The sequence below is a fragment of the Phyllobates terribilis genome, unplaced genomic scaffold, assembly GCF_046119375.1.
Source record: "Phyllobates terribilis strain yellow unplaced genomic scaffold, ASM4611937v1 Scaffold_1__5_contigs__length_1240528914, whole genome shotgun sequence".
Lineage (NCBI taxonomy): Eukaryota > Metazoa > Chordata > Amphibia > Anura > Dendrobatidae > Phyllobates > Phyllobates terribilis.
The window spans coordinates 1,090,931,384-1,090,947,826 of record NW_027362761.1 but is presented as its reverse complement, the minus strand read 5'-3'; the positions used below and the strand labels follow the sequence as shown (position 1 = coordinate 1,090,947,826).

Here is a 16,443-nt window from a genome sequence, read left to right as displayed (position 1 = left end):
CATTTATTTTCTCCGATGCATTTGAACTATTTCCCCTGTTTAACATTCCTGAGTATATCATGGGCAGAATTAATAAAGCAGAATTTTTTCTTTTTTGAGCTATTTGGACTAAGATATTTTTTTTATTTTAGTCTTCATGTATTTAAAATATAAAGAGGACAAGTTCACACAGCATATTTTTTCATGCTAAAAAATCTGATACTGTGGATTAGCAATTTGCATTACCATAGATCCACACGCTGACCCTAGTGGGGGTAATGTGTGTGCATACCTACTATGGTTACCACCTTAAAGGGCTACTTCCTCCTTCATAGATGGATATTGTTGGAGAGTGATAATAAAAATAACCACTTTTTTCAATTTATTACTTCTTAAAATTTACAGTCGTTTGAGATATTAACCTTTTTTTTTTCCCTTTACAGCTAATGGCTTAGGACAGACCTGAGCAAAGTGCTGAGACAGCCAAAGGGCTGAAACAGTGGCCCTGGTGTCGCACCATGCCTTCGCCTGGCGTCTGTCAGCATCCTCGGGATGACATCATTTCATGGCGTCAGCTGTGCACTGTAGAGAGTCGGAGCATGGGCGAGAGCAGAGGCAGATCGCTGGGGGAACGGGAGTGAGGTATGTGTTGTATTTTTTTTTCATGTGTATGGGATGCTTGTATGTATACACGAGGCTATGCGGGGGCTCTTGCTGTATACACGAAGCTATGCGGGGGCTCTTGCTGTATACACGAGGCTATGCGGGGGCTCTTGCTGTATACACGAGGCTATGCGGGGGCTCTTGCTGTATACACGAGGCTATGCGGGGGCTCTTGCTGTATACACGAGGCTATGCGGGGGCTCTTGCTGTATACACGAGGCTATGCGGGGGCTCTTGCTGTATACACGAGGCTATGCGGGGGCTCTTGCTGTATACACGAGGCTATGCGGGGGCTCTTGCTGTATACACGAGGCTATGCGGGGGCTCTTGCTGTATACACGAGGCTATGCGGGGGCTCTTGCTGTATACACGAGGCAATGCGGGGGCTCTTGCTGCATATAAGAGGCTATGCAGGGGCTCTTGCTGTATACACGAGGCTATGCGGGGGCTCTTGCTGTATACACGAGGCTATGCGGGGGCTCTTGCTGTATACACGAGGCTATGCGGGGGCTCTTGCTGTATACACGAGGCTATGCGGGGGCTCTTGCTGTATACACGAGGCTATGCGGGGGCTCTTGCTGTATACACGAGGCTATGTGGGGGCTCTTGCTGTATACACGAGGCTATGTGGGGGCTCTTGCTGTACACACGAGGCTATGTGGGGGCTCTTGCTGTATACACAAGGCTATGTGGGGGCTCTTGCTGCATAAAAAAGGCTATGCGGGGGGCTCTTGCTGCATATAAGAGGCTATGTGGGGGGCTCTTGCTGTATATAAGAGGCTATGCGGGGGCTCATGTTGTGTATAGGCGGCTATGTGGGGGCTCATACTGTATATAGGAGGCTATGTGGGTGCTCATACAGTATATAGGTGGCTATGTGGGGGCTTATACTGTATATAGGCGGATATGTGGGGACTTATACTGTATATAGGCGGCTGTGTGTGGGATCATACAAAATTTTAGGGGGATGTCAGCATACTTACTTGCTCAATATCAAGTGAAACAATATTAATATAGAATAATTATTAATATGTTAATATAAATATTGAGCAGAATTAATTTCAGCCTATTGGTTCGGCCTCCACAACAGTCACAGTCTCTCATGTGGCCCCTTGGGAAAATTAAATGCCCACCCCTGACCTAGGAGACTGACCACAGATGCAGGTCAGATGGTAAGCACTGGCTGGGGTTAGGAGGTAAAGCACTCCAACGATTATAGCAAGCTCCAGGACAGTGCGTATGAGCTTTATAGACAGCAGAACATGCGCCGTGTTTACAAACGCTTTTCTACTGTTTGACAGACAATAAGTTGTAAAAAAAAATAAAATAAAGAAGATTTTAACAACCGGCAAATTACAAAATCGCTTGTTTTCACAAGAACTATCCAACAATACCCCATTCATGAAAATTGGAATAACTCTTTAAAGAATGAACTGAAAAATCGATACCAAATGAACAACACCGAAAACCACGGGTATCACAATTTAGGCTGTTTTCATACTGATTTCCGGGATGAAAATGTGCCAGAATCAATGTGAACATGTCCTTGTTTTATAAAATAAGTATTAAATGTCAAACTTTATGGGCATAAGTAGATCTTACGCAATGTATCACTAATACCATATAATCTATTCTACATATGCATCTTTTATGTAACCGCACAGTGGAAAGCAAAGAGGCGGTAACTAAACAGATTGGACTCATACACCAGAGAGTCCTTGCAGACGGCTCAGGGATAATTACGCTCTGAACAGCCCCACAAGGGACAGATGTTACAAAATCACACTTAATTTGCACAGCGACCTCAGGAGTTCTTGTTTTTAAGAAACATCTTAAGCAAATCTTTCCACATTTATTTTTTAAAAAGCGAGTAAAGACGTATTGCCATCGAGGTGGACTCCTGCACTGACCTGCACACACACAGGTCCAGAAATATTTGGGCAGTGGCTGCATCTTCGTGATTTCAGCTCTGCAGGCCACGGTGTTTGATTTAAAATGAAACAACGGAGATACAATTGGAGTGCAGGCTTTCATGTTGAATTTAAAAGATTGAACAAAAATATCCTGTGAGACATTTAAAAATTGTAACCATTTTTCTACAAAGCCTCCTCATTTCAGGGGCTCAAAAGTGATTGGGCAAATTAACTTTACCATAAAATGTTCATTTTTAATACTTTATAGAGAATCCTTTGCCGGCAATGACTGCCTGAAGTCTGGAAGCCATGGACGTTACCAAACACTGGGTTTCCTCCTTTGTGATGCTTTGCCGGCCCTTACTGCAGCTGACTTCAGTTGTTGCTTGTTTGTTTGTCTTTCTGCCTTAAGTTTTGTCTTAAAGGAGTTGTCCGGTCCACATTGATAAATCTGTAGTCACTCTGTGTGACTGCAGACTTACGAATCCCCCCAGCACAAGCACTGTGGCGATTCGCCGGTTTTGTGAGCTGGGACTGGAGGGTACGTATGTACGTCCAGTAACTACACTGGTATAGAGCGATGCCCTTCAGTCGGCTGCGTATCTAGTCAGGGCGCGGCCACCCTCAATACAAGGGAGCGAGATCGCGTCCACTAGACGGGCTCTGACAGGGAGACGTCTTACTCATACATACCCTCCAGTCCTGGCTCAGAAACCGGCATATCACTGCAACACACTGTGCATGCACTGGGGGCACTCATGAGTCTGTAGTCAAGCAGAATGACTGTACGCAAATGGATGTGAAATGCTGCTCGATGGGGCTGAGATCTGGTGACTGACTCGGCCATTGCAGAATATTACACTTCTTTGCCTTAAACTCCTTGGTTGCTTTGAGTCGTTGTCCATCTGTCCTGTGAAGTGCCGTCCAATCAATCTTGCTGCATTTGGTTGAATCTGAGCAGAAAGTATCGCCCTGTACACTTCAGAATTCATCCGGCTGCTTCTGTCACATCATCAATAAACACTAGTGACCCAGCGCCATTGGGAGCCATGCATGCCCGCGCCATCACACTACCTCCACCATGTTTTACAGATGATGTGGTGCGCTTGGGTTCATGAGCCGTTCCATGCCTTCTCCATACTTTCATCTTCCCATCATTCTGGTACAGATTGATCTTTGTTTCATCAGCCCATTGAATGCATTTCCAGAACTGGGCAGCTTCTTTAGATGTTTTATTTAGCAAAGTCTTATCTGGCCTTTCTATTTTTAAGGCGGACTAGTGATTTGCACCTTGTGATGAACCCTCTGTATTTGCGTTCATGAAGTCTTCTCTTTATGGTAGAAAGATACACAGCGCTTACTTCTTGGAGAGTGTTCTTCACTTGGGAGGATATTGTGATGGGATTTTTTTTTCACCTTGGAAAGGATTCATCGATCATCCACTACTGTTGTCTTCCGTGGATGTCCTGGCCTTTTTGAGCACCCAAGCTCACCACTGTGCTCTTTTTTAGCAAGATGTACTAAATTGTAGATTTGGCTACGCCTGACATTTCTGCTAGCTCCTTGATGGATTTCTTCTTTTTGTTTCAGCCTAATGATTGTCTGTTTCTCTTCCATTGAGAGCACCTTTGACCGCATGTTGTGGGTTCAGAGCAACAGCTTCCAAATGCAAATGCCACACCTGAAATAAGCTCCAGACCTTTTACCTACTTGATTGATCAAGAATTAATGAGGGAATAGCCCATGCAGCTCATTAAAGAGCTTTTTAGATAATTGTCCAATTACATTTGGTCCCTTTAAAAAAAAAAACAGCTACATATTAAAAAGCTGTAATTCCTAAACCCTTACTCCAATTAGGATGTGAATACCCTCAAAATAAAGCTGAGAGTCTGCACTTTAAGCCCATGTTAATCATATAACTATCTTGAATATGTTTTGGAAAACAGTTAAAATGCCCAAACTTGTGTCACTGTCCAAATATTTCTAGACCTGAGTGTAACACTCCTTACTGTTAACTACAATATAGCGCTTCAGCATTGTATCTATAAGAAAATAACTTTAGTCCACATTTACATGACTTCTCCAACATGCTGGAGAGGAGAACAAGCACAACGCACACATGCAAGAGGGGAGGCCTGCCCCGCTTACCAGTCATCTTCACAATACCTATTGTCCTCGGGGTCTGGACAGTGACTGCACAAGAAGAAAGAGGAAAAACATAGAAAAAGAGTGAGCCCGCCATCAGACGTCCTTTTATCACCCATGTGTTCTCTCCATATTTTTTTCACGGATAGGAAACATAGAAATTATAATCTATGAGGTTGTTTACATGCCTGTGTTTTTTGCAGACTGTCTCCCCGCAAAAAAAACAAAACAACAAATGGAGACATTGCAATTTTTGATCCGAATCATGGATCAAACTCGCTAATTCAATGAGTCAGTAAAAAAAATGGACACCAAGCAAACGCCATCATCTGTGTGTCACCTGATGGAAGTCAATTTTTTTTTTACTGATTAATGGATTGGAAATTGTATTTTTTTTTTACACTAGAAAAAAAAAACAGATGCAACAATTATGATAAAACAAGCACTCGGGCCAAAATGGATGAAAACAGGATCCAGCACACTGATGAAAAACGGTCCTTATTTTCTTGTATAAAAAAACGGAGGTCTGAATGAGGCCTTGGGGCGTATTTTCTCGCTTTTGCTACCAATCATATATATCAGTCATATACTCTAATTTCACGGTTGCAGCTCACTAAAACTAGAGCATAAAACAAAGCAAACAGTCCTAGGAGAGGATACTGTTCACGTCAATGGTCAAAAAGACTAAAGCATTGAAGACAAACAATAAAAGAATGAACGGTTCTTATGTATATCCAGGACGAACGTATATACAGTATATTGCGGTATTAACATCCGTGGTATTACTCTGCTGCGGCTTCTGACGTAGATCAGACAGTACAATTCTCCTGAGAGCTTTCATCTTCATCTCTAACAGACGCCATGTACTACCTCAATGGCCATTCAATGTAAAAGCCACCATTTAAAGGGAACCTGTTACCTTGAAAATACTGTGCAATCTGTGGGCAGCTTGTTACAGACGAAGAAGAGCTGAGTAAAACGATATAAAGATTTGTGGGAATAGATTCAGTAGAACGTGTATTTTATTTAAATCCCAGCTCTTTCTATGCTTAGGAGTCCAATGGGAGGTCCTAATCTGTAACTGACAGTCATTCCTGTATCCACGTGCATAAAAAGATTGTTGTCATTTGCCAAGTAAGACCGCCCAGTGGACTCCAATTTATATAAAGAGCTAGGACTAAAAAAAAACCTGAAGTGTTCTTGAATGTTTCCCATAAACCTTTTGATGTCGAGAATTGAACCGGCTCTTCTCCATGGTGAGAAGACCCTTTCAGCTCAGTTCTGTCATGTTCATAAGTGTATTTCTAACTTTGAGCACCAGTTTAGTGTGCAGTTGGGTGATTTGATAAATAGAGCGCGCTAATAAAAAGCTGAATGTAGTTTAGAACAGTAATCAAAATTCTGCAAACTTCAGCGCCGCAATGCCAGTTGTGCAAACTTCAGCGCCGCAATGCCAGTTGTGCAAACTTCAGCGCCGCAATGCCAGTTGTGCAAACTTCAGAGCCGCAATGCCAGTTGTGCAAACTTCAGAGCCGCAATGCCAGTTGTGCAAACTTCAGAGCCGCAATGCCAGTTGTGCAAACTTCAGAGCCGCAATGCCAGTTGTGCAAACTTCAGAGCCGCAATGCCAGTTGTGCAAACTTCAGAGCCGCAATGCCAGTTGTGCAAACTTCAGAGCCGCAATGCCAGTTGTGCAAACTTCAGAGCCGCAATGCCAGTTGTGCAAACTTCAGAGCCGTAATCCCAGTTGTGCAAACTTCAGAGCCGTAATCCCAGTTGTGCAAACTTCAAAGCCGATCCCTTAGCATTGCTTTCTGATTCAATGTCTGCGCACACACAAGCTTGAGCTAGTTATTTGTATTTTGGAATTATGTATTAATGAGTTAAATGGAGTTCACAAGAGACAACCCCATTGTATAAAGTGGCTGCAGGGGTGATCGGCTAAATCTAATAGGTCCAGTTTCTAAAAAAAAACAAAAAACTAATTTTGCATGGAGAAGTTTTGGAAAACCAGGCAGTCAGCCACTGTGGAGAAATCAGTACTGGGTGCACTTAGCCTGTACACCTGATGACAAATCCATAGAAACGTACAGTACAATAAAAGTACTGTGCAAATCCCGTTTAATGCACTGTAGAAAAAAAGAAAATCTGTGCAGTTTTTATGGCATTTTCTTTATGTGGCCAATGTCGGCCGGACATGTGATCTTTGTACTGGATTTAGTAACAGGACAAGTCCTGCAGCATGTGAACAGACCTTAATAAGTCACATCGACAACATTCTAATAATTTTTACTTACCCGTAGGCAATTCCTGCGATGCTACACTTTTTGAATTGCATGACATTGCAGGTCAGAGTCCCAGTCTTATCGGAAAATATATATTTTACCTATGTATAGAAAAAAGCAAATTCATGTTTGAGTCAAAGTCTGGAAAAAAAAATGATAGAATGGGCAGGTTCTGATCTGACGGACTTAGTTTAGACGTACCTGCCCCAGTTCCTCATTAAGATTTGATGTTCGGGCCATGGCGGAGGTATCTGTTGCTTCATAGTGCATGTCCATATCCTACAGGGAAGAACAGGACACAGATGACATTAACAAAGGGAATATCTAAAGAACCTAATGCTTTCATTTGTCGGAGGGATGAATGGACAGACCAGAAAGTTAAAGGGGTTGTATAGGCTTCAAAAACATGGCTGCTTTCATCCAAAAACAGAAGACGTGTCCAGACGTTGTGTGGTATTACAGCTCATCTCCAGGCGACCTGTCAATACTTGTGGTGTATTTTCTACTCTTGCACACGGATAACATGGGAATGGCATCTGACAGCTGTTTTTTTCCCCCAAGAATCATTTGCTTTCGCAATTCTAATCTATAATTGAGTTGAAAAAGGAAGTCTCCATTTTTTTTCTCCGAACAACCGGTTATGAAAAAAAAACAACAAAAAAAAACCGTCGATATCAACTTGCCCAAAGACTATAATGGTATGTGATCTATCCATGAAAAACACGGACAGGAGATGGACATGTGAATGGGGCCTAAGCGAAGAAGACTTGGTTGCAGAAATCATATCCACATGCGCTCTATGGATAAATATACATTAATATCTGCTCATGAATGTTAAAAGCAATCTCTGATTAAAGGGAATCTGCCACCAGTTTTTTACTACCCCATGTGAGAACAGCATGAGGTAGGGACAGAGACCCTGATTCCAGCGATGTGTCACTTTTTATCGGGCTGTAGTTATGATAGCTATGACGTTTTCTCTGCTGCAGATGTAGCAGTTCTCTGAATGCTGAGCTCTGTATAACCCCACCCACACCACTGATTGGCTGCTTTTTGTGTACACTGTGCATAGGCAGAAATCTGTTAAACTATGTTGGGTAGGGGGACGGACATGGTTGGACAACACGGCACGAGACACCTAGTCCTGTAGTGATAATCTTCTGCAATCACAGTTTTCTCTGCTGCAGATCTAGTAGAGCTCAAAATCTTAAGCCAAGTATAACCCCGCCAAAACCAGTGATTGGCAGCTTTCTGTGTACACTGTGCATAGGCAGAAAGCTGTTAATCATTGGGGAGGGGACATGCTTGGACTACATGGCACGAGACACCTATTCCTGTAGTGATAATCTCCTGCTGATAAAACACTGATTTTCCAGCAATGTATCACTTCGTTTACTGGGTGGAGCAGTTGTGATAGAATCACAGTTTTCTCTGCTGCAGATGTAGTACAGCCCGAATCCTGAGCCATGTATAACCCTGCCCACACCAGTGATTGGCAGCTTTCTGTATACATTATTCACATTTACGCCATTTGACATATGGTAATTTATTAATACTATAGGTTAGGACAGTCCCGAGTAGGGTCACCGTGACGTGGTGGGATGGCTTTTATGTTTGTTTGTTTTTTATCAAAATTCTGTTAACCAAGTACCCCATGTTAGTTTCAAGCACTATTCCTATTTATTTATTGCTGGGTATTTGCCCATTTTGTTTTTCTCTTGAGCTTTGTCTGTTCAGTGGCCAGTGTGAACATGCGCTTACAAGCTGCATGCACACCAGTTTATATTCCAGTTCGTCTCTTTAGGTTTTCGTTTCTGTATACATTGTAAATGGACAGCAAGCTGCTAATCAGTGGTGGGGGAGTGGTTGGGCTAGGAGGCGTGAGGCAGCTAGTCCTGTAGTGATAATCTCCTGCTGATAAAACATTGATTTTATTGAAACAGCAGCATGCAGCCAAGTGACACATTGCTGGAATCAGGGTCTCAGCCCCTATATCATGCTGCTATCAGATGACACAGCAAAAACCTGCTGACAGAATACCTTTGAGACAGTCATATGAACAAGAAAATTCTCATACCTATTCAGGATAAAGCAGAGACATCTCTGATTCTCAAGCATTCATATAGAAGACAGATAGGATTGAGAAAGTTAGGATAGAGTAAATTAAAAGGGTTGTCCGGGCATAACTATGATGACCAATCTACAGGATATATGCAGATCCATGAGGGTCCAACACGTGGCACCCCCAGTGATCAGCGGTTTCTTACTCCAGTCGCTGCCATAGTACAGCTTCTATACAAAAGAACAGGAGTTGTGCGCTGTGGTAGAAAATCAGAAAAACAGCTGATCGGTGGGGGTGCCGGCTGTCATACCCCCACCAATTTACTATTGATAACCGCTACTGTAGATTATATTTTGTACTTCAAATACATATGCCTGGAAAACCCCTAAAATGTGCAAATATTGTAATTAAAAAAAAAATTATATATATACAAAAAAAGTTATAGAAAGACACTTCAGGGTCATCATAGTAAATTTGATGTCTGTACATGGTAAATTTAAATTATTAAGAGGCAAGTTAAAAGCTCCCACAACATATGTAAATAATCAGTATATAATGAGACACTAAATTGATCGCTACTGTAAAATGACTCACCCAGTTAATGAAATAAGCTTGGATAAATTTCACCACTTCCAAAGTCACCAGCAAACTGATGGGTATGAGATTGTTGAACAGAATGATAAATGTTAAAAAATTCAGTCCAAAGTTGTTAGCTCCACCATCTGTTCAGTGATCACAGATAAAGGGAGAGGTTACAATTGCTTCCAGACAAGCGCCTCCAACAAAACAATCTGCCAAACAGTGCACAGCCGCGCGCCTACCGCACACACTCCGTACTTCATCCTATTCCCCACCTATGGGTCCGCAGCCCACAATCTGTCCCCACTACCAAATGAGATCTGCTAGGGTCAGTTTACATCAACTCCTGAGAAAATAGCACTTCTAATAATGCGGGGAAATGCAGATGTACCGTACGTGCTGCAGATTATTTTTGTGAGCATTCTCGTGTGGATAATCTGCAGCAGAAAACAGCACCAGCAAAAAATCTCATCTACTCCGAAACTGAAATGTCATTTATTTGTGTGGAATTGATCACAGATTGCCTCCTTTGCAATATTTGGTGTAAAATCCATCACAATTCGGCAAAATAAAAACATCTGTATGTGACACTTGTCGATTCAGCTGCGGATTCACTACAATTTGGAAATAAAAATCCAGCAGATCTGCAGCTGCCAAACCTGTCCTATTAGAAAGCCAAATAGCAATAGTGATAATCCGCTTTACACGGAAGGTGCACCAACGTGTCACTCCAGCAGTAGCGGTATTTTCAGCTTTTGCATAGAGTTACGGCACATTTATATGAGTCAATCACGGCCGTTACAAGCCGATTGGCAGGTAGTTAATACCCTGTTTAGAACGGCCTAACAGAGCTCTATGTAGAGAATGATTATTAATACGATTATTCTCTGTGCATACAATATCAAATTAATCGGCAGCCCGCCTCCTGTTTACACAGGACAATGTGCTGCCGAGGATGATTATTTTTATGCTGCCTTCAAAACCATTGCATCCGACGAATAGGCGTTTTGGCAATTTTTCGGGTGGTTGCCACCTGGTCTTGGGCAGCCTAAATGGGTCTTAAGGGTGCAAACACCTGCCCTGAAGTTTGGATGAGCCAGTGCATTAGCGTTGGATGAGCCAGTGCATTTACATGGGCAGAGCTCAACGCATAACACACTTTTTACTAGTCAGTTGGCGCCTGTTTCAGGGCCAATTCACACCACTGATATCAGGCTTGGCACCCACACAGCATGCATATTGTCAGCAGCACATTGGCCTGTGTAAAGAGGGGATGTGCTGCTGACAATATACATGCTGTATGGGGACAGAACATCACATTAAAGGTGCGTTTTGTGGGCAGGACTCGCACATGTGTGAGTATGTCTAGTACCTCTATGCCTATCACAGCCGCGGTTTCTCAAGTCTTGCACGTTTACATTTTGCTCATTTTAGCAGCTTTTCATCTACAGCTATTTCAAGAAACAGTTTTTTTTTTCTCTTACAATTCAGACTGAGATACCAGTCTTTCTGTTCATGTTTGGAGTTCCAGATGGAAGAGCCGATGGAGCAAACTAAGGAGATTGTGATGAGTGTCCCGAACAGGAGCAGGATCTGTATGTTGGTTATACGCTCCACATTGGACAACTTCAGGGGAGGTCGGGTTGAATTCTACATCAATAGATAAAATAGAGGATATTCAACTATATCACTTTATATAAAAACATAGTGATTATACATACGAGTTACACATTACAGATGTAGCAAAGGTTACCCTGACACTGCAGCTACGCACCCACTGAAATGAATGGGAGCAGAAAAATAGTTCCGGAGAACGGCCACAATATAGTATATGGCAATGTGCTGTCCAGCGCCATACAGGGAGTACATCCGGCCCCCACTGGAGTGGCTAAAAGCTTATTGTGTGGAGGTGCCGACCCCCCACCTGATACTGAAAACCTATCATAAGGAAAGACCATCACTATCCAAGTCCTGGACAGCCCCATCAATGTGACAGTTTCAATGCTTTGTGCTCTGTTAAATGTCAGGTTACAGTTTGCAGCCTCGTGGTATGTAAGGTGTTAATTGTCAAGTTAACATTTGCTACATCTGTGAATAAAAGGCATGGGAGTGGGGCTACATTTAGGAGATTAAAGTGGTGCAAGGAAATAGTTAGCAAACAATTACATTTTTTTAGGATTTGTTTTGATACATCTCACCTATTGATAAATTATTTGATAAAAGGGTTTCCGAAAATACATATAAATTATACATTACAATCATAGACATTCACATAGACCATACACATTAAAGAAGTACTCCCCGTCAAAGTTTTTATCCTCTTAATATATTGCAGTCATCATATTATACAACATTGTGTACTCACAATTGCTCATTTGGCCTTTCTACCCAGCTAATTCTTCTCTTTGTAAAAACAGAAAGTCTCTTTTCCCTGCATTTATCATTCCCCTCTTCAACTCCTGAACCCGCTGTTCCCTTCTTCTCCCCTCTGCCAGGGACATTTGCAGCAACTCATGACTCATACTGGGAAAACTGACCTCCTGTTTCTACATAGAGCTTAGAAGGATTCAGCTAGTCAGTTTTTAATCACGTGATCTCATAGACCTAATGGAAAAGAGAATAATTAGCTGGGTAAAAAGGAAAAATGAGCAATTGTAACTACATAGTGATGTATAATATAACGACTGAAATATATTGAGGATAAAAATTTTGATGGGAGGAGGAGGAGGAGGAGGAGTGCTTCTTTAGAGTTATAGAACAATATGGACTAAAAAAAAAAGTTATTGTCCTGCAACCTAGAAAAATGTTTTAAGGGGTTTTCTGGTCCTTGTTTTTTTAAAGTGAGTCTTCAGAAGAAATGCTGATCAAAGACAAAGCAGGCATGCTTACCCCTGAAATCTGCCCTTTGAGTCCTGCCACTTAGTCTCTGCGGGACTGGAGGAGATGAAGTCATGACCTGCAGTCACCTGACCCCTGTGGCCACGGATGGGCTGATCGGTGAGGCGACTGGTGGTTGGGACATCATCTCTTCCACTCCGGCAGTAGGAGCGGCGGTCAGAGGTAAGCAGGTCCTCTCTGTTTCAGCATCCATTTGCACAGCTACCTTTAAAATAAATAACCTACTAAGATAAGGTGTCTCACCTGCACAAGCTTTGTGTCATGACCAGTGTAGACAACGATGCCATGAACCCACTGAGTGTTCCTCAGCTGAGCTCCTCTCAGAAGAATTTGGTCTGGACCTAATGGGACGGTGCTAGAGGACGACACAAGACAAACATGGTTAGATCCAGGTCTTAATACAAGGCCAGTCCTGACAGCCTTACCAGTGTGGTTTAGACTGCTGACATTTCCAGGGAGGATGCTATGTTTATGTATCGCTACCATTGGGAAGACATGGAATCCAGTATTGTCACAGTCATAAAGAAAAGTGAAATAACTTCATCCTGCACTCAATCTCCAGATAAAAAAAATATATAAACTTTTATTCATTATCTTTTTAATGGATAATTAAAAACACACAAGTCTCTGCTTTTCGAACCTGAAAATATAATCCGTTCTTAACCATGGATGGCATGCTGGAGCTGGACTAAGTTGTGATTTTTCAGATGTTCATCATCCTTCCCAACCTGGATCTATTGTCCGTGCACATCTTGAGTTTGTGTTTTTTTATGAGATGAGCTGAACAATCCCTGTTTCCTTTATGTGAATAAATACAAAGTACAGCTATAGAGCCAGTCAGCACTCGGGGAGTTGGTGGATCTGGTGTCTATGGAAGGCGTTCCATATGAAATCAGAAGCAGAAAGATCGCCACTCCAAAGGTTGTAGAAGTTTCAAAGGTTTATTCCATCAGTGGCATTGGATATAGCATCAATGACTCGATTCAGCTCGAAGCCTTTTTCATATATAAGGTTTGAAAAGTTAGAGCTGAAACGCATCATTGAGGCTATATTCGATGCTACGGATAGAATGAACCTTTGAAACTTCTACAACTAGGTGAGCGTCAGTCATTCTACTTTTGAAATCATAAATACAATTTACAACATATTACTGATGAACGGTGGGTCATTTCATGTGTATGGGGTCCTCCTAGACCTCCCTGTCAAATGATGCTGGGAGAGGGAAGGATCAGGCATTTTTAAAAGATTAATTCCTTAGTACTACCAGGAGATAAGCCGTAGGCTGAGATGTCTGCTAATGGCTTACTCCACTTTTGCCATATAAAACACATATATGCTCAACTGAGTTGATCAAGCATGTTTTTTAGGCATAAGGAAGCAATGGAGATCTATCTGATGTGTTTGGCCACTTGAAGGACCAGTTGTTCCCCAACTTTAAAGAGACAGACAGTGCACAGTGCAGAGTTTATCTAGGAAAATACATGCAAGTTAGGAAAACCAAACTATACAATGGGCATACATTGGATGTCAATAATATAAATAGGACTGTCTCCACAGGACAACAAGAGATCATATGGATGGCCCATATATAGGGATCCTCCATTTGTAACCTCTCTTTGTCTGTCAAGGAGTAAATCCACTTCCCAAGCTTTCATTCTCCAGAAGTACGACCATGTGTCCATGTAGTCAATGGGTGGCTAGCTATTACTCTGTGAATACCCATCTTTCTTTGGGCATAAAAGGATTTACATCGATTCAGCGGCCATGTAACACCACATTTTCCCTGGTCTGATAGGCGTCTCAGGAGCTGGACTACAAGTAATCAGCTAGTTTACACGGTGGCTCTCCTTGTCTGTGATTTGGTAACTTTCTTTAAAGGGTTTTCAAGGCGTCATAGAATATAGCTTAGAAAAAGTTTCTTTTATATTGTGTTTTGCAATAACCATTGGAGGCAGAAATGTACAATATAGATTTGAGGTATTTCTTTAACAGATATCACTGTAGAGGCTGCCATTTTAAAAAAGGAGCACGTTTCTTATAGGATGCTCAGTATAATATAAAGTACATCACGTCACACAGCAGATCCCCTATATACAGCATACACAGCACGTCAAACAGCAGATCCCCTCCATACAGTATACACAGCATATCACACAGCAGATCCCCTATATACAGCATACCCAGCAAGTCACACAGCAGATCCCCTATATACAGCATACATAGCACGTCACACAGCAGATCCCCTATATACAGTATACACAGCACGTCACACAGCAGATCCCCTACATACAGTGTACACAGCACATCACACAGCAGATCCCCTACATACAGTATACACAGCACGTCACACAGCAGATCCCCTCCATACAGCATACACAGCACGTCACACAGCAGATCCCCTATATACAGTATACACAGCATGTCACAGCAGATCCCCTACATACAGCATACACAGCACGTCAAACAGCAGATCCCCTCCATACAGTATACACAGCATATCACACAGCAGATCCCCTATATACAGCATACACAGCACATCACACAGCAGATCCCCTATATACAGTATACACAGCACGTCACACAGCAGATCCCCTATATACAGCATACACAGCACGTCACACAGCAGATCCCCTATATACAGCATACCCAGCAAGTCACACAGCAGATCCCCTATATACAGCATACACAGCACGTCAAACAGCAGATCCCCTCCATACAGTAAACACAGCATATCACACAGCAGATCCCCTATATACAGCATACACAGCATATCACACAGCAGATCCCCTATATACAGCATACCCAGCAAGTCACACAGCAGATCCCCTATATACAGCATACACAGCACGTCACACAGCAGATCCCCTATATACAGTATACACAGCACGTCACACAGCAGATCCCTTACATACAGTGTACACAGCACATCACACAGCAGATCCCCTACATACAGTATACACAGCACGTCACACAGCAGATCCCCTCCATACAGCATACACAGCACGTCACACAGCAGATCCCCTATATACAGTATACACAGCACGTCACAGCAGATCCCCTACATACAGCATACACAGCACATCAAACAGCAGATCCCCTCCATACAGTATACACAGCATATCACACAGCAGATCCCCTATATACAGCATACCCAGCAAGTCACACAGCAGATCCCCTATATACAGTATACACAGCACGTCACACAGCAGATCCCTTACATACAGTGTACACAGCACATCACACAGCAGATCCCCTACATACAGTATACACAGCACGTCACACAGCAGATCCCCTCCATACAGCATACACAGCACGTCACACAGCAGATCCCCTATATACAGTATACACAGCACGTCACAGCAGATCCCCTACATACAGCATACACAGCACGTCAAACAGCAGATCCCCTCCATACAGTATACACAGCATATCACACAGCAGATCCCCTATATACAGCATACCCAGCAAGTCACAGCAGATCCCCTATATACAGCATACACAGCACGTCACACAGCAGATCCCCTATATACAGCATACACAGCACGTCACACAGCAGATCCCCTATATACAGTATACACAGCATATCACACAGCAGATCCCCTATATACAGCATACCCAGCAAGTCACACAGCAGATCCCCTCCATACAGTATACACAGCATGTCACACAGCAGATCCCCTATATACAGCATACACAGCACGTCACACAGCAGATCCCCTATATACAGTATACACAGCACGTCACACAGCAGATCCCCTACATACAGCATACACAGCATATCACACAGCAGATCCCCTCCATACAGCATACACAGCACGTCAAACAGCCGATCCCTTCCATACAGTATACACAGCACGTCACACAGCAGATCCCCTATATACAGCATACACAGCAGATCCCCTATATACAGCATACACAG

At 42.7% G+C, this 16,443-nt stretch overlaps 1 protein-coding gene across 5 annotated transcripts in view; it reads right to left on the bottom strand.

Annotated features, from left to right (window-relative positions):
• The window catches only part of ATP8A1 (ATPase phospholipid transporting 8A1), a 250,232-nt gene that overhangs the window by 124,862 nt on the left and 108,927 nt on the right, over nucleotides 1-16,443 (bottom strand). For 3 of the 5 annotated variants that reach the window (XM_073645564.1, XM_073645562.1, XM_073645563.1), the window contains exons 11-16: nucleotides 12,768-12,879; nucleotides 11,111-11,276; nucleotides 9,642-9,769; nucleotides 7,187-7,264; nucleotides 6,998-7,086; nucleotides 4,704-4,748 (exon numbers count right to left, since the gene is read on the bottom strand). In XM_073645564.1, coding sequence (XP_073501665.1) covers nucleotides 4,704-4,748; nucleotides 6,998-7,086; nucleotides 7,187-7,264; nucleotides 9,642-9,769; nucleotides 11,111-11,276; nucleotides 12,768-12,879 — 618 coding nt within the window. The remainder of the gene's footprint in view (nucleotides 1-4,703; nucleotides 4,749-6,997; nucleotides 7,087-7,186; nucleotides 7,265-9,641; nucleotides 9,770-11,110; nucleotides 11,277-12,767; nucleotides 12,880-16,443) is intronic. The other 2 variants (XM_073645566.1, XM_073645565.1) reach the window with 1 other exon arrangement.